This window comes from Xiphophorus couchianus, chromosome 2, assembly GCF_001444195.1.
Source record: "Xiphophorus couchianus chromosome 2, X_couchianus-1.0, whole genome shotgun sequence".
Taxonomy (NCBI): Eukaryota; Metazoa; Chordata; class Actinopteri; order Cyprinodontiformes; family Poeciliidae; genus Xiphophorus; species Xiphophorus couchianus.
Genome location: NC_040229.1, coordinates 17,934,384 through 17,952,884, shown reverse-complemented (window position 1 = coordinate 17,952,884; position 18,501 = coordinate 17,934,384). Strand labels below are relative to the sequence as shown.

Here is an 18,501-nt window from a genome sequence, read left to right as displayed (position 1 = left end):
GTTGCATAAATTTGCACCCCCTTGAGCGAAAACCTTGTTGAAGGATCTTTTGATTTATTTTCAGCGTTCAGTCGCCAATAAACCCATCATTCATCAAATGTGGGAAAATCAGGTAGAGTGGCCTAATATTATCAAAATTTTCTCGTCACCAAACCCTGGTATTTTAACAAGGTATCCACATTTATATCCACATTTTTACCTGATTAACGTTTGAGAGCTGCTGTCAGTTAGAGAATTTTCTTCATGACAGTCTGTGTTGCAGCAGATTTTCTGTTTCATGATAGGAAGTGTGAGCACACCTACCCTTGTTCTTGCATCATACCAAACTCTCACCCTGCTGTCACTTCCACTTTCTCTTTTTTGACGTTAAAATTGATTTTCAGTTTTCTACTGTGTGAGATTTTCTATTTATTTATTTTTTATATATGTGTGGTTCCTGCCATCTACAGTACTTACCGAAGAAGTGGGCGCTCTCAGAGATTGAGAACTCATCGCTGGATGGGATTTGCAGCGGTCCCACCACATTGATCTCGGGGCCCTCCCACTCATTCATTCAGGAAGGTTTTCTGTGGTCGACTTCAAAATCCCAGACAGGGGTTGCAATATGTCTCAGTTTGCTCCTGCACAAAGATTTAAAATGTTATTTTAGCACCTTGCTGAAGCATTTTTAAACAAACGTTCAGTGAACCATTTGGATCCCGGCCATTTTTACAGTGCAATAAATCATCAACACACCTGACGGGTCCAGGTGAGATGTTTAGGGATGAGATGTTTAGTAGCTCTGAACAGGAGGAACGAGGATGAAGGTCAGGTCACTACAAAGCCTTGAGAAGAGCAAATCATGTAAACGAGACAATTATTTCTGTCTTTTCACTTATTGCACATGCTGCTTTCAGGATGCATTTTAAAGCTTTGCATAAATAAAGTAAAACCGAGACGTATTGTAAGAGAATTAAGAAGTAATTCAATTTATTCTTCATGCAAAGTAACAAAATGGTCGCCTTGGACTTTATCGACGGCTCTGCTACATTGTTTTAATTAAGTCAATGTAATTTCCCTCGAGATGAAAAAGCAGCCCACATGGATTCAGTAACCTCCGTCCCACATGAAAACTAAATGTACAGCCACAGTTAATGTAGTCATGGGAAATATCAGTACTACACCAATAAGATTTAAGCAGGAGAATACCTTTCGAGAAATAAGAAATACTGCACAATAAAACCAAACAAATGAGATACAGGCGTCACTAGATAATAACAGGTACAAAAACAGATACAGTGCAACACTATCACAGTTTTCTTTGACTTTTGTGTTCTTTGTTCAGCTTAAATGTTTCCAAACATAGAGCATGTAAGGTAAAACACAATTCACATCAACTTGAACATGTAGGAAATTACAACTTTGTTAAATTGGAAATTAGCTGTGATGATCAAGTTCATCATCCACATTTATACATGATTGCTGCCTGAGTAGCAGAAACAATAAATCACATAAATATAACTTGTCTGCATGTTTTAGACTGAACGATATCAATGCTAAGTAATTATTACTTAGCATTTCTAAGTAATCAATAGAAATGCTATAGGTATATCACTTAGAATAACCGAACAATTAAGAAGTGATTGAACAAGAACAGCTTGTTTTAGTTGTCGGGAGAACGATGATTCTATCTAAAGAAATATTGCAGCACCACCTTTACTTGCAAAGTTGCATCAGAATGGATAGATGGACAAAGAAGAGCTGTTTAAGCTTAATGATATATGGTACGGTGCATGATATTTCGTTTTTTGTTTTTGTGCAAGAAAAACAAACAAGCAGAAATTATTGCTCATTGCGATTACGCTAGTTATTTACTGAAAAGTCCAGGGAGAAGCTCATTACACCTACACTTGTTTTCAGTCACTGACAGAGATGCATATTTTTCATTTTTCTTTCAAACAATTTTTCATTTTTCTTTCAAACAAAAACAAAACAGTTAAAAAGAAAAAAACCCTGCACAGATGTAATGCGAAAACAATTAACGAAATAGGGACAACAGCCGAGTGTGAAGCGGCCGGGATGGGGATCAGTGCCTCCAAATCCGAGGCCATGGTCTTGAGCCGGAAAAGGGTAGAGTGCCTTCTCCGGGTCAGGGGGGGTGTCCTGCCCCAAGTGGAGGAGTTTAAGTATCTCGGGATCTTGTTCACGAATGGGGGAAGAAGGGAGCGGGAGATCGACAGGCGGATTGGCGCAGCGTCTGCTGTCAAGCGGGCGCTGTACCGGTCCGTCGTGGTGAAGAGAGAGCTGAGCCAAAAAGCGAAGCTCTCGATTTACCGGTCGATCTACGTTCCCACCCTCATCTATGGTCATGAGCTTTGGGTCATGACCGAAAGAACGAGATCGCGGATACAAGCGGCCGAAATGGGTTTTCTCCGTAGGGTGGCTGGGCTCTCCCTTAGAGATAGGGTGAGAAGCTCAGTCATCCGGGAGGGACTCAGAGTAGAGCCGCTGCTCCTTCACATCGAGAGGAGCCAGTTGAGGTGGCTTGGGCATCTGGTCAGGATGCCTCCTGGACGCCTCACTGGTGAGGTGTTCCGGGCACGTCCCACCGGGAGGAGGCCCCGGGGAAGACCCAGGACACGCTGGAGGGACTATGTCTCTCGGCTGGCCTGGGAACGCCTCGGGATTCCCCCGGAGGAGCTGGAAGAAGTGGCTGGGGAGAGGGAAGTCTGGGCCTCCCTTCTGAAGCTGCTACCCCCGCGACCCGACCTCGGATAAGCGGAAGAAGATGGATGGATGGATGGATGGAGGGACAACTTATGTTTCAAAGACTACAATGATTGATTTATATCTGTTTACCAGCTGGTTATACTTTCTTCATTTCACATGATCTAGTCCACACATTTACCTATATAACATTATTTCCTTTCATGTAGTTTCCTCTAAGTTCAGAGTTTGTAGTACTTGAAAATAGAGCAGGGCGATTTGGACAAAAAAATTAGAATGTATATTTCTTTCTGGATTTAATGTGTAGCTAATTATCTCAATATGGTTTCAAATTAAAAGTACATTTTCTAAGATTGTATTTGTTTTGAAGAACTACAATAGTTACATAATATTGTAGTTATTTTACTTTTTGCATTGTACACGTAAAACTTCCAAAACAATAAATCAACTATAAATCTGGTTATAAGCAGTATCTCATTTTAAAAATCATTCATCATATTTAGTCTTGAGTTATTTATATCAAACCATTTAGCTAAGTCTGTCAACTTCCTCCTTTGTGATCAGGAGCCGTTCCAGAAGAGCAACAAAAATCTCAAATCCATTGTCAAGCATGGTGGTGGAGGAGTGGTGATTTGGCTTGTTTAGCAGCCACTGGACCTGGGAGCTTGCACTCATTCAGTGTAGGTGAAAATGTATCTGATGTAAGTTTGATGGGTTTTTTTTTTCCAATATCTAGAGTTTGTCTCAAACTGGATTAAAGACAATGATCTCAAACATTGCTGCAAATCCGCAAGCCAATGGTTTAAGAAAAGATAATAATGTGTTGCAATGGCCTATCCAAAGCCCAGATCTTAAACTATAATGACGTGCAGCAACTTCAATCAAGTCTGCATAGTAATTATTGCCTGGGATAAGAAACATAATGTAAACAAAAGAGAAGCCAATCTCTTCGCAATGTCAGAAATTTGTAACGTCACAAAAAAAAGACTAAAGTTATTGAGGGGATAAAGTTGATTCTAAAAACTGGTGAATTATAGGTTGTATTTAGTATTTCCTGTGACTGTCGGTACAGTTGTACAGTATTGTCTTTTTTCCATGACAGTGCATACATTCCCAACCCTTTGCTCATCCTTCGTCTGGCAGTTCTTACCTTCTCCTGCCCAACTGATGTGGAAAACTTTCCTTCCGTCTTCGCGTGCGCTACAGCTCCATCAATATTCAAACGTTAAGTTGTTTGTGTCCGACTCCAGTGAGAGGATGTGCGACCAGTTGAGGTCAGAGAGAGAGAAATGGGTGGTGGTTATTAATTAAACTGTCCGTTCCTGTCCATGTCATCCCACTCCCCCAGTGCTTTTTATCAGAACACGTCAACAGGCCTCCTCATGAATTCCCACTCTCACACACAAACATCATGCACATCATTAGCACGACTCAAACTACTGCTGAGATCATTAGTAAGCTGAGTGGATGTGCAGTCTGGAATATTTTCAATAAAGTGAAACAAATAGGGATATTCCTGCTTTTTTTCATTTATATTTGGGTTTTTTAAAATTTGTCTTGTCATGGAAAATCTCTGAAGCTGAGAGCGTCCTTGAACTGATCCAAGCCGTTTCATCATGCAAAGTGACAGTCAATAGATTGGTTTGGGATATTTTTGGGGGGTGGGCACTGTCAGAGATTATGGATCTCTGCCTTTTTTATCTTTTTATATTTTAATAAGAAATAAACCTGTAAATAAATTCCCTTTTGACTTTTATTTCCTTTTTTCCCCTAAAACAGGACAGCTTAATCATTGATGAGCTGTTGCTCCATCTGAAGAGGCCCTTCTGAGTCAACAGACGGTCTCCCTGAAATAAACAGAACCTTTGCCATTGGCTGCTGTTTGTGGACTATCTGCTCTGGATTTAAGAGCATGTAAGGAATGAAATAACACAATGCAAACAAACCAATGTCTAATTCACATTTACACAGCTGAGTTTGAGGAAACCTACAGATTTTAGTTGCTTTTTCTCCCTTTGACTGGTTTTCTCTCTGATCCCAAGCTGAGTGCATTGTTGTTACTGGAAAGTACAACACTGCAGCACTACAAGGACAACAGGTAGCAAAGTCCATAACCTTGAAATTTCTTATCACAAAGTGAAAGGGTGTAATCATCAGCTTTTCCCAAGCCAAATCACACAAAGCTTATTTAAAGAGTTTTTCAGGCTGAAATGTCTTGAACAGAAGAAGCTAAAAGTAGAAATCAAGAATCTGTCTAGTAATTATGAAGCAGGCGTACAAGGATAGATAACACTGAGGATGTTTATAGTGTGACTGGAAACAGCTGTGTTTAATTTTTTTTTAACCATCTTTACATAAACAATCATTATTAAGAGCACGTCTTAATAATTTAAAGAAACACCAGTCACGAGTTGTTTTATTTGATTTTAACATTTGCTTCTATTCAGAGATTTATTGTATCCAACTGTTTATCATTAGATCCAAACTTCATGCCAATTAAATTATGAATTCCTTATTAGAACATTTTCACAATTTGGTGTCTAATTATTTTCTCTCTGGAGAAGAAAGTGGATAATTATAAGTAAAAACCATATAAAAAAAAACTTTGTATTACAAAATCAAAATTGTGTTTTTAAAACTGAGGAACAAGTGACTAATAGCCGAGCTTTCCTTTTTTTGTCCAAAGTAACTTTAGTGAGATGCTTGTTGTAAGATTTCTACCTGTCTCTGACTTTGGTCTGAGGTATGTTTACCTCACTCTTTGCTTTCAGCTGTAAGATGTTTCAGTTTCTCTCAGATTGAGTCAACGTCTCACACAAGATGCCACATATTTTAGGATTTGATCTTTAACTCTCCACAGGACTTTCCATTTTTTTAATCCTTGGTGGACTTTCTTTTTTTTTTTTTGTCATGTTGCAGAGTTTCATCCAACATCAGCCTTTACGTTTTCTCCTGTTTTTTTAAAGACCCTCCCGTCTGAAAAACATCATTTACGAAATCTTGCTTCTTTTCTGCCTTCACTCTGGAAAACCTCAGACTGGCTTTGCTGTTTTCTTAGAGTAAAGATTACCTCCTTACACACATCCCATGAAAAATACTCTTATGCAGCCTCTTTATGATTACACAGGTAGGCACTTTAATAATAACAGTGGCAAGAGCTTGCTGCGGGTTCTTTGAGGATATTTAAGGCTTTTATTCTAAGAGTCCTGTGTGGAGGTGGAGAACAATATGAAAAGGGCAGCGAATGCCATCCTGCAATTCAATGAATTATAACTGAATATATTGATTAATAGGTAAACTTTCAATTCAGTTTCCATTTCAATAACCAAGCAATTAGTCATTTTATAAAGTCTTTTTTAAGTTTCCATGATTTCACAAAGGAAAAAACATGTTCATCATTCACATAAACATTATCTCTTAATCCAGAACCCTAAAGCCTTTCATGGTGTAATCCATAAACCATATCAATAATCTTCAATAATGCAGTTATTTGTTTTTACACCAGATGTGTTTGTGTGCAAATCAAGCCTATAAAGTTAAAACTTACAGCACATTTTCTTTGTTGAGCATTTTACACATTCTTTCGTGATTATAGCAAAATACTTTATGTTTCTAACTGGATCTCCATGTAGGCAAAAAGGGAAAGAAAAAAAAACATTCAACATTCATTTTGTCGAATTAAAAGATGGAGCCCAAAGCTCTGTAAATAATAATTGATTTAAAGATTATTTCCAAGCGTATGGTGAACTAAAACCTGCTCAAAGAAGCAAAGCAGTAACTCAGTGCAACCATTCAGCAACAGCAGATGTACACTGGAAACCCTAACAAGACTGACACCATAAAGAGTGTGCTCTACTGAGGTCTAATCTTTACATTCCTTCAGGTTTTTTCAGGTTGCATAGCTGACACAAAACATCTCATGGACTGTCCACATGGATTAACATAAACTCCAATCAGCGTCACCTGCAGGAAAAGAAAAGATTGGTTTGGAAGTTGATATGTGTTGCTCATATATGTGTTGCTTTTCAGTGTGGTGCTGGATTGTACAAAACAGATGTAAAATATGTAACTTAGTTGCAGTTTTTGTGGTAGACACATTCTGTCTTTCCAGTGGCTCTCTAATTTAAAATGATGTCAAATATTTGCTTTTTTTCACATTTTGGTACATATCAGATAACCAAAGTACTGTGCAAAACATAAGTCAACCCTCATTTCTTTATGTTTTGCTTCCAAGGAGCCAGACTGTGATTGTTAGTAGAGCAACAAGTGATAATCTCTTGTTCTGTGGTTGTTGTCAACTAGCATATTGCCTGGCTTTCTGGAAACAAAATATTCAGAAATTACAGAAGGTCTGAAACAATTGTACAGTATTGTACATTCTTCACTGAAAGCTGAAAAAGACTATCTTGGGGTGCTTTTGATGCTCCTGTTGTTTCCCTTGTACTCCTCCTCCGGTGTGAAATCAGAACTTCAGTTTCATCCGTGTGTTCTGGAAGTCCTCTAATTGTAATCCGAATGATGTCTCACTGGTACCCATCATTGTAGTCCCCGTTACCACAGTGTTCCTCCTCCCCCTCCATGGTGACCCCTCTCTTCTTTTTCCATCCCTGTTTTTGACCGTATGAATTGTCTGTGGTTCCGTAGCTCTTTTTGGAAGCCAGGCCACCGTCGTTGGAAAGTTCTGACTCCTCCGCCAGCTCATCCTCATCGATAATGCCGCATTTATCCTCACTCAGGCTCTCGGGGTTGGCCCAGTCCTGCTGCTCCCCTGACGCAAAGATGGCATAGAAGATGACTCCTGTGTAATGCACCATGGAGGCAATAACGAAGACATGCTGCCACTCCAAACGAGTCTGTGGGAAGACAAAAGAGGTAGATTCACTGATCTCTCAGAGATGAAATACTGAGATTAGGCTATAAATTTACAAGTTGCATGTAACAATTGTAATAAATGTAACAGTAAGTTACATTATAAATACAAGCTTAGGATAGTTGTTAGGTTACACAGAGACAATATAGGGATTGATCAAATAAATGGTACAAAATAAATCCACAAACATCAATTTCTAGGACATTTTGTGGCTATTTCATAATATAAAACTTACATGGGGCCCAAGCAAGAAATTCATCTGGTATTTTAGACAAATCATGTATATTACTTTAAAACTGCAAAACATGTTGCCAAATGTGATGTCTGAATAAAAATATTGAACAGTTTATAATAAATTAACCACTAATTATTTTTTTAAACTTTACTTTTCCTTTCACAGTTTCTACTGCCCTCTTATTTGACAGACTTGCTAACTTCCCGCAATAGAGAGAGTCAGTATTTTAAATTGTTTTCAATTATTTTTAAATTAATCACAAAGAGATTCTTAACTTTTACACAACACAAACACACTTGAATTTTCCCATAAAGTATACCAGCATGGCTCCAAATAACCAAAATGAAGTTTTTGTAAACTCAATTTATTTTTGTCTGATATTAATTTCTTAAATAATGTAAAAGATTTAAGTATGACAAAAACAGAAGTCATCTGTAAGGGACTGAATACTTTTTCACAGGACTGCATTATCTAGAGATTTTTTACCTTGTTTTTAGTCAAAGCTCCAACAATAAGGGGGCACACCATTCCGGACAGCGTTCCAACTCCATTGGAAATGCCCATCAAGATGCTGGCATAACGAGGAGCAATATCCAAATGGTTGACATTAAAACCTGAAAACACAGCATAAATACCTTTAAGTGAAATTAACACAAAGACAGGAAAACAGATCTACATGCACACTTGAATTTGTTGGTTTCCCAGAGAACCCCACACCAAAAGCCTCGCTACTTCATGCGACAAAGGGAAACTGGTGGTTCTCCAGACTTAAATTATTACTAAAAATAGCAGAAAAAAGGTTCTCGTGCAAATCCTGTTCACTGCATATTTTTGCCCTGTTCCAAACAGTTTTTGAATAAAGTCAGATTTGAGGTCTTAAGAACCTGAAATGGCAAATCCACTGAAGCCTACAGCCAGCACGAGGAAGGAAATGGCGACTCCTCGCGTGTGAGAAAATCCAACAACCAGCAGAAGAGTGGCCTCCATACCAAATCCTGAAATAAAAAACAAAAATTGCAGAGAAATGAATTAATAAACTTTCAAACTGAATACTGACCAGAGAATGTGGATAATTTGGAAGGGATTCTTTAAAGGTAAGTTTAATTTTATATCACTTTATATTTTCTATTCATATTTATATTCATATTTTATACTGTATTTTATTTTATTCTGGAGTAACCTCACAACATTGGAACCTCAAAACATTGTCCTGAGCCGTATGCAACGAAATTTCGTGCTGTATACACCCTGTGCATGCAAAATGACAATAAAGTCAGTCTAAGTCTTAAGTCTTAATTTCCAAATAAGAACTTTTCTGTGTATTCGGCAGATCTTAGTGGTCCTCAGTGGTTTGTATTAAATCAATAATATTTGAGGAATGGTTGCATCAGCGTACCTCCACAGTTCATGAGCTTCCTCACATTTGTTGTTGACATAATTTTTTTACTTCGTAAGAAATCCGCCAATTGCCCTCCGATAGGGACGATGATTGTCATCACCATATGGGGGACGGCGGACAAGATCCCCACCTGTACACATTAAATAAGAAGTAACACATTAAATAACTAATAACAGATTAAAAATACCCATACTTACATAAATCATTTATGTTTATTTAGGTGATACTAAGTGCTGAGTTTCTTGCATCCTAAGAGGGATCTTTTAGGATGCAAAAGTTAATTCGAAAAACGAGGACAGCAACATTTTGTCAAACAGTTAGGAAAGAGGGAATTGGAGAAAAGTGTGGAAAATTACATATAACCTAATTTTCAAAATGGTTTTAATATTTCTTGATGCAATTATAGGATCAGTTTTTACTCTTAGAACTGATAACTCTGTCAACGAGGCTAACCTTGCTGATGGGGAAGCCAAACACTTCCTCAAAGTATGCCGGCTGGCTGATAAGGAGCAGGTAGAAGGTCCAGCTGCGGCAGAAGTTTGCCACAATGATAGCATAGACCGGCATGGAGGTAAAGAAACGACGCCATGGGGTCTTGAATTTCTGTTGAAGGTCAAGCGTGTGAGTCGGTTTAAAACATAGCCTGAAATCCAGAGTTTATTAAATATGCACACCTCTGTAGCACTCAGTTGGTTGGCTGTTTCGCCGATGGCAGCCTCGATGTACATCTTCTCCTCCTGTGTGATTGTGGGATGTTGAGCAGGACTCCCATAAGCCAGGAGGAGCCATAGGATATACCACAGGATCCCAAACACGCCTTCAAACGAGACAAGAGCAGATTACGTTCACACTGTGGTTATCTGCAGTGCTTTTTATAAAAGTAATCCCTTACAAAAAAAATCCCATGAAAATCACATGTGATCACATGTGATTCCTGTGTTCCACATGTGATTTTACCACGAAACGTTCCAAAATCACACGAATACATGTGATTCACATCTTTCACATGTAAAAATTTGTGTGAACCACATGTGACTTTCACATGGGATTTTCATGGGATTTTTTTGTAAGCGTATGAATGAGTGAGCGTAGGACAAATTAATTAAACCCCAGCGCACACCGTCTCTGGATCACAGGAATTTCCGTTATTAAAAATATTCCCAGCATGAGTCAGAGGTAGGACAGGAAAATGCTAATTTACATCAATAAATCATGAGACCGTATCACGGTGAAATCAGAGTGGCTTTTTATTAAAATACGTTGGTGAACGTACGGCTTTCGTGTGAGTGTTAATCATTTTAATCAAACCTCGAAGCGTTTTAGATAAAAGGTACAAAACCAGACAGAGTACAACTAGCAAGGAGCAACGTGTCGCACACAGATTATGAAAAGGACCTTACATGAAATTAAACTGTATATTTTCCTTCTACTAAACAGACCTAGTGTATTTTCTAATGAGGCTATTAAACTTAGAAGCCAAACATTACACCAGCCTAGACAGCTTTGTCTTTTTGGCATTGATAAATTATTTAAATTATTAGACAGAAAGCAAAAGACACAAAAGTATTTAACCACCAGCTGGACACAGCAGACTAGTCCTCTCACTGCTGAAGGTTTAGTCCTGTTGAAGTGGAGCTCTCCTCTCCAGTGACACTACATGCTTTGCTTTAAGAGAGTCAAGTCAGTGACTTCATTCAATGTGCAGGGTTCCCTTATGGGTAAAGACTTTTCAAAAATTGGTATAATATTCCAAATTTAATGGCATTGTTTTATAAATAGGATCCATATGTGTATGTAACTGACTTTGAATCTGATTTCTGGACCGAATTAGCTATAAATATAATTTACTTATATAAACTGGATTTGTTTGTTTTGCAAATTGCCTTCAGACTTTTGTTTCAAACCAATGCTTTTCATCTAATTAATACTTGTACAGGGCTACAACAGAAGTCCATAACTGTAATTGTGTTAATATCAATCCATCCATTATCTAACATGCTTGTTCCTAGAGGGACTTGCTGAAGAAAATTCAGTCCCAGAGCATGATACTGCCACCACCATGTACAACCATTGGATAGGGTGGTTAGCATGGTGTGCTGTGTTGGTCTCCCACCACACATGCTGTTCACGGAAAATGTTTCTCAACTGAAAATGTGGCAATAATATTTTTACTAAAATTAGACCGAATTTGTTTTAAACTTGTTTTACTACAACTTAAAATGTGTAAATGATGCTGGTTGTGGGAATTTTGTGTCTGTTTTGTTGTTCCTCACCATAAAGATAGAAGACTGAAGACCAGCCGACATACTGCACCAGAATTCCAGCTAAAGGCATGGCGATTACCGCTCCGGCGTAGGAACCTGATGATATCAAACATCACTGTCAGTCATCACATCTCAGTGATAGTCATCATAAAACATGTTTTCCCTTGGTTATGCTTTTTTTTTGGTTTGTTTGTTATTTTGCAGGACTACAATACAAGACACCAACAACTGGGAGTTCAAATATGTCTTAATGACCGTAGTCAAATCAAAGACATGCATTAGAGTCATTGAGCAAACACCGTCAAAATGAGCCATTAGTGCTGCCCTTACTGAGAGGGTGTTTTAGCCTGTTTTCTGCAGTCTGACGCCTTCATGAGCACGGCTGATTTCTATAGAGCAGCAACGCTGAGAGAGTTTTTGGACATTAAGCAGTGTGACACTTCATTTAGATGAATGGACAAGGAAGCTCCTTCAGTTTACACAGGTGAGCTGTGTTCATTTACAGACAATGTCAAGAGGGTTTTGATGCACGGTTGTCATGGTACAAATTTAAAGTGCGACACTGTTATTCAAATTTCAACAGAGGCAGCAAGCGTCAGCATCTGCAAAGCAAAGCAAGCTCACTCATGTCCATTTACTTGCCGTACTCCCTGTGACTTGTGAGGAGGTTGCATCAAAGATGTTTGGAATGGTAAAAAAAATCTCAGAGCTGCTGTTTGTTAGATTAAAGAAAGGAGAGACGTGACTCACCGCAGAATGATGTGGTCGCCAGGCGACTACGTTCGAGAGGCGGAGCCCACTTGGACCACATCCCGTGACACGCTGGGTAGGTGACTCCCTAAAGGGAGCAGGGTGCAGAATGACAAAGATCAAAGACTGAGTTGGGGATGCAAAGGAGACAAGTTTTTAAGTCTTAGACAGATTTTTGAGGGGAAAGCACAACTATTAGTAGATGATCATTCTTTCAATAGATGAACAAAAGCGTAAATAAAGACAGAGATTGGATATAAAAGTTGAGGATGGTGTAAAACGTCTAGCTCTCCTACTTTGGAATTCCTTGGTTATTCTATCTCATGTTTCCAACTTTTCTGGTATTTTTCTGTCACGTTGCTCTTAATGAATCCAACGTTTGACAATCAAATGATTCCACTCCAACGTCCTAGAGCCAGTGTGTCCAACTCATTTTCACTTCGAGGCACATCAAGATCATAAATGACCTCTATGGTCCTGTTATGGCAGAAAATATAGATAAAACTACTTATTAACAGAGGTAGTTTTTACTTGTACATCTTTTCATGTTGATGTAAGTTGGCCCTAAATAAAATCTGATTTGATTTGCCCGATAAAATAATATTTAGGTACACAAATGTTATCTTGACATTCTACTTCTGTGGTTCTGTAAACCTCAGAGGGACCACAGAAACAGCTATGCGGCTATGGATTTGGTCCGAGAAAGAATAGCATACGTTAGAGCACCTGAAACAAGAAAATAAAAACACCCATCGCTAAGGTGTATAAGGAATGACGATGTGTCTCCCCAAAACAAATCTAGGATTATTTTTCCTGCTTCACGCTTAATCAGTGCTTGGTAGAGGGTGACCTGCCTTATCATTCATCTCTCTCTTGCTCTAGGCACCTAAGTTAATTTGCTAATTTTCTATTAGCTATTATCTAATAGCTAATAGAAAATAAAAAATTTTTAATTGTCTATTAGACAATTTTCTTTCCTTACCTCCACTAACCCCTGCAAGATGCGTACAAACATAACACAGCCGTAGTGCACCCTGGCAGCTGATGGGATGAACATGTTCAGCACTGATGTTAGAAAAATGGCAGCCCCAAAAACCCTGTGAAGAAAACAAGGGTCCTCAATGAATCAGTACAGCCAGACCCCATCAGAATAGCTTATGTGTTTCAATGGAAATGCTTGAGGTGAAATAAACCTTCACTGGCCCTTTTTTTAAATATTTAGGTATGATAATTGATTATTCCCTGGGCTTTGTTCTCTACCTTCAACAGCTTGTAAAAACGATGAAGCTGAAGCTAGGTTCTTATTTCAAAATTAAATCTTGTTTATCAAGATTTATCATTTCATCACAGATTTAGTACCTCTGTTTGACTGCATGGGGACTACATCTCTTGTCCCTTATTTTTAGAATATTTTCAGGTGTTTATTTTCTGCACTCAGGTGATTTGATTTTATTAATTGTTGGGTTTGCACTGATCTTTGCAAAAAAAAAATTGCTTTCCAGTTTGCTGCTCCCTCAGACTGGAATCAACTGCAGAAAGACTTAAAGCTGAAAGAAAGTGTCCCCTTTAATGTATTTAAGGCCACTCTTAGTCAGTTTGTAAATAAGAGTTTGGTTTTTTTTTAATGTTCCGATTAATATCAAGTTATATTAGACTTATTACTACTTTTATGTCTGTGTTTGCTTTTTATTATTTTTCTTCCTTTAGAAAAGATTTTTAGTCTGAATGAGACATCCCTGGTTAAATAAAGGTTATATATATATATATATATATATATATATATATATATATATATATATATATATATATATATATATATAAAGGTACGCCTATGTTATATATATATAACATAGGCGTATGTTATATATATAAAGGTACGCCTATGTTGCATTGCACAAAATCAAACTGATGTCACAAACTGGATGCCCCCTGTTTGTGGACTGCGAAGGGATGCATGGGTAATCCAGAAAACAGAATATATATATAATATATATATATATATATATCATATACTGAGCCTTTATCTGTGCTTTATCAGTAATATAAATCTATTTAAAAAAACAGTAAAATACAGCATATCACCCAAGTTCTAAAGTTGTGTGGATATTTGTATGGCATAGACAATATCTGGGTTCAGTACATTAAGTCATGCCAGAATCCAGAGGCATTTCCAGGAGATTGGCTTCAGCTATCTTTTCTTCAGATTGCCTTAGTTTGATAAGTGTCTAGTCAGCAAGTCAGATGTTGTCCCTAGGATTGTGCAGGATATAATATTGCCATTACATTTCTGTATCAAAAATGCTTTTGTGTTAGCCCTATGTAACATAAATAGAAACGTGTTTCATCTAGCTGTAATCAACTAGAAAAAGACATTCAAAATGTAATATGCTGCATTTGATCGATATTTGGAATAAATGATTGTTTCAATAATTTTCTAATTTATTGAGCTGCACCTATATTTGTGATTTTGACCAACTCTTTCGGCAGCTGGTGAAAGCTTGACAAACACTGTGTGTGTGTCTGTAAGCGGCAGTAGACTAATAAAGCACCACATCTCTGAATCTGTCTGTCAAAGTGTCTCAGTCAACCTTGCAGCCGGACACATCTGACGCCTCTGTCATTCACTGAATGAGATAAAAAGACATCCCATTCAGCCCACAAGTTTCTGCTTCACCACCTGGGTGCTGCCGTGCTGCCTCTTACCCAAAATCCCCGTCCTCCGTTTTTTTCCAAAGCAGCGTGTAAGTGACACTTGTAATATTCCAGCTGCTGCTGTTTCAGAAGGAAATCAGAAGCAGGATCTTTCATTATTAACTCTGTCAGTGGCATGTCCTTTTTTTCCTGTGAAGCTTTTATTACAGGATTGCTATCTGCTCCATCGGTAATGCTCACCGCGCCAAACAGTTTTAACCCTTTAAACCGCATGAGCAGAAGAAGAGCTCTCTCTAATTCTAGTTCTCTTACTTATTTACTGAATGCTTCTTATTTGATAATAATCAGGGTGACACCCAGCTCATCCTTGTGAAAAAGTGCATCTTTACTGCTATACCATACACAAACTACACTGACAGCACCCCAACCTGTTGGCAGACAGCTTGTTGGAGATGAATCCCCCTGGGATCTGAGTGACGATGTAGCCCCAAAAGAAGGACCCGTGGATCAGCCCCACCGTCTCTGGATCCCAGTTAAACTGAGCTTTCTGAAATGGAATTAATAAAACAAATGAGACGAAAATGTTAATATTCTGGGGAATAAAATACAGAGTGATTCCCTTTGAAATCACATGGTGGTAACTGATCTGATCTCCTTTCAGAATATATGATGAAAAAAGTGAACATTGACCTTTTGTGTGTTATGACTGTGGCTGAAACAAAAGCAATATTTCGTAAATCAAAATAAGATTTAAAAACCCTTCTTTTTATAATTAATTGTATGCGAATTTAAGATGACTCTATGCAAGGCACAAAAAGAACACACAATAATAAGTTTTCTAAAAAGAATTATTAAATTTCCTTTTTACTTGAAAATATGTTTTGTGGGAAGTGAATGTCTCACTTGAAACTACTAAAAATTTACGGAATATATTGAATCATTGTTGTTATTATTATTTCTGTTAATCTTGATGATTTGGTCTTATAGCTAATGAAAACATAAACTTTAGTTTCATACACATTGGCTACATTGTCATTGCGACCATCCACAAAGAGGGTAAGTCACATAAAGTCTTTGTAAAAGAAACTGGCTGTCTGCAAGCATAATGGAAAGTTAAGTTGAAGGTCCTGCTTTCAGATGGCATAAATCATTTTGCCATTTTATTTGGAAATCAAGGTCCCATAGTCTGTAAGGAAGAGTGTTGAGACTTCTGGTCCGGTGTGAAGTTTCCAGAATCTGTGATCTGCTAGTGCAGATCTGCTGTCCACTGTGTTTTATTAAGTCCAAACTCAACTTAACTGCAGATGGAGAAATTTTTGATTTCTTCATTTTAGATTTCTAGACAACAAATTTTAGATTTGTTGTCTAGCATTGTGTGCATGTTGATTTCATGTACACAAACAGCAGCAAGAGTTTTGTTGATTTTCTGCATGCGATCAATAAGACATTGGAGCCACTTGAGACTGCCTTAAATGTTTCATGCAGAAATGTCGTCCATTTTATCTCATTTGGCTTTCTACTTTTTAATGAGCTTGGCGGCAGCAGCAGCAGAAGCAAGGCCTAATCCAGGGTGCCTTTCACGTAAGTTATGCCACTAAATATACGGGTTTTATGTCTGGAATTGAATTACTTTAATAAATGAATTCTTTGTTGGTAATCTAATTTATTGAAATAGACATACTCATAAGTTACATTTTTTAAAATAAATTACAAAAGTAAATCATCTTTTACAAGGTGCAATTCACTGAGACATGTATATCTTAAAACCTTTAATGCCAAAGAGTAAAAACAAAACAGTATTCAGTTATCTTGTTAGGTCTCAATCTACCTGAATCACTCGCGTCCCATTAATATAGACTGTGTTGTTGTTCACCATCTCTACAATGGCCACGCCCAGGTTGCATCGGATGCCAAAGGAGATGCAGAAGCCCAGGCCGCTGAGGATGGCAATGATGTAGCGCTTGGGCAGACCACCGCAGCTGCAGTCCAGCAGGGGGGCAGGAAGTGGCGCTGACGCCACCGGTCGTCCATCTTCTGTCAGTTCAATGTTTTCCTCATCCTCAACATTACTACCGTCCATTTTCCTAAAGAGTAAAAGGGAATGGTAATCTGTTCACCTTGCTGCATTTTCATGTCACACTGTTATTTATATAGATTTACTGTATATAGTGTGTTAGCAAAAACCAGTAGCAAACAGAGGTGAAAGATAAGGATAAAGATCAGTGATCTGCCGTCATCAGATTTTTTTAAGGTTTCTCATTCTTTGCATTATTTCTGCCACCTGAATCAACCTGTCTCTGTTCACACCAGCCAGCTAAAGATCTCCTATTACCAAGCAACCAGAGGCACCTCCACAGTGCAGAGGGCTGCCGAAATTTGCACAATTTTTCTCCTGCACAAATTTAAGAGAGGGAAGAATAAGCTTTGATTAATTGTAACATTTCTTTCACATCTGCAACTTTCTTGCTGCAGAGTTTTTTTATTGGCACTAATTGTAAATATTATGTCTTTTCAATGCTCAAAGAGACGTGCGTTTTGTATATTTTTTTTATTTAATCATCTCCATTTCACATTTTTATAACTGCATTGTATTTATGTTGAAATTTTGCCCTTAGTGTACAGTATTATATTTTGTATTCTGTTTTATATATTGTATATTCTATCTTTATGTGAGTCTATTTGCTGTTATTGCCTGTTACTTTGCCGCTGTTGCACATAATTTATTTCACATTCTGGGACAATAAAGGACATTTCTACAGTATTCTATTTATTGCTATGTTTTTGCCTCCGCGGTGCCTCTTTTTGCTGAAATTAAGTCACTCCGTCCAGGTCTAGAATCTAATATTTCAGACAGAAATTAGGAAAAGTATAGCAAAAATTACAAAATAATCTTAATAATTATAATAATCCTCATAAATTGAGAACAAATAAATAAATATTGCTACCGTTATTAGTATTATTATTATTTGTGGTAGTGGAAATATAAGTGTTGGTAGTAATTCTGTTAGGTTTTACATCTCTATTTTTTTCATTATCTTCTTATGACATTATTAGAATTGTTTCTTGAATAAATGCTAAGCCAACACCCACACTAAACATGTCTGTCATCACATTGTTCTATATCACAAAAATGTCATCTGTTTCCATAATGATGTTGCCTTTCTTTTCTTTTTGATATTTGTGTTTCTGTAATTCTATTTTTGTTGTCTTGTCTAAATAATCCTCCACTTTATTTCCTAAAGTAAAGACAGTCGTCTAAATGCATTTCTAAGCTTCTCCACCGCTGACACATTCTTCTGTTAAAAATGTATTAGATGTAAAATATGCATTACTGCCTAAAAATAAAACCTGTGATTACATCACTGGCATCACTCTGCAAAGAATGGAATCAGATATTTCTTTATCGCCAGGATTTCTTATGGTAGAAGAAGTTACGTGTTCACCCCCAAGGTTGATCCTCATCAGCACCATTTTTGCAGCCATAAGGCTTAATTTCCGCACAGTTCCATACAAATGAACCCTCTCACCTCTGCAGCTTTCCTAAAGAATCCCCCACAGTATTCTTGACCTCCTCCTTCCCAGGTTTTAGCACCTGATTTTTCAAACCTGCAAAATCAAAAGGCAT

General features: G+C 37.7%; 2 protein-coding genes and 1 long non-coding RNA gene across 3 annotated transcripts in view; 1 reads left to right on the top strand and 2 right to left on the bottom strand.

The window, feature by feature from the left end:
- nr1h4 (nuclear receptor subfamily 1, group H, member 4) overlaps positions 1-4,012 on the bottom strand; it is a 17,106-nt gene extending 13,094 nt beyond the window's left edge. The window contains exons 1-3 of the mRNA XM_028003659.1: positions 3,857-4,012; positions 736-824; positions 457-620 (exon numbers count right to left, since the gene is read on the bottom strand). Coding sequence (XP_027859460.1) covers positions 457-553 — 97 coding nt within the window. The 5' untranslated portion in view covers positions 554-620; positions 736-824; positions 3,857-4,012. The remainder of the gene's footprint in view (positions 1-456; positions 621-735; positions 825-3,856) is intronic.
- Positions 1-7,536, top strand: part of LOC114135949 (uncharacterized) — a 7,952-nt gene extending 416 nt beyond the window's left edge. The window contains exons 2-3 of the long non-coding RNA XR_003593702.1: positions 4,486-4,620; positions 7,443-7,536. This is a non-coding gene — a long non-coding RNA (uncharacterized LOC114135949). The remainder of the gene's footprint in view (positions 1-4,485; positions 4,621-7,442) is intronic.
- slc17a8 (solute carrier family 17 member 8) lies at positions 4,990-18,501 on the bottom strand. Its single transcript, XM_028003645.1, has 12 exons — positions 18,404-18,501; positions 16,705-16,960; positions 15,305-15,423; positions 13,207-13,321; positions 12,225-12,312; positions 11,484-11,570; positions 9,885-10,027; positions 9,664-9,813; positions 9,208-9,340; positions 8,696-8,806; positions 8,298-8,425; positions 4,990-7,559 (listed from the first exon to the last, which is right to left on the bottom strand). The coding sequence occupies exons 1-12, from the start codon at positions 18,499-18,501 to the stop codon at positions 7,230-7,232; spliced, it is 1,758 nt and encodes a 585-aa protein (XP_027859446.1). The 3' UTR covers positions 4,990-7,229.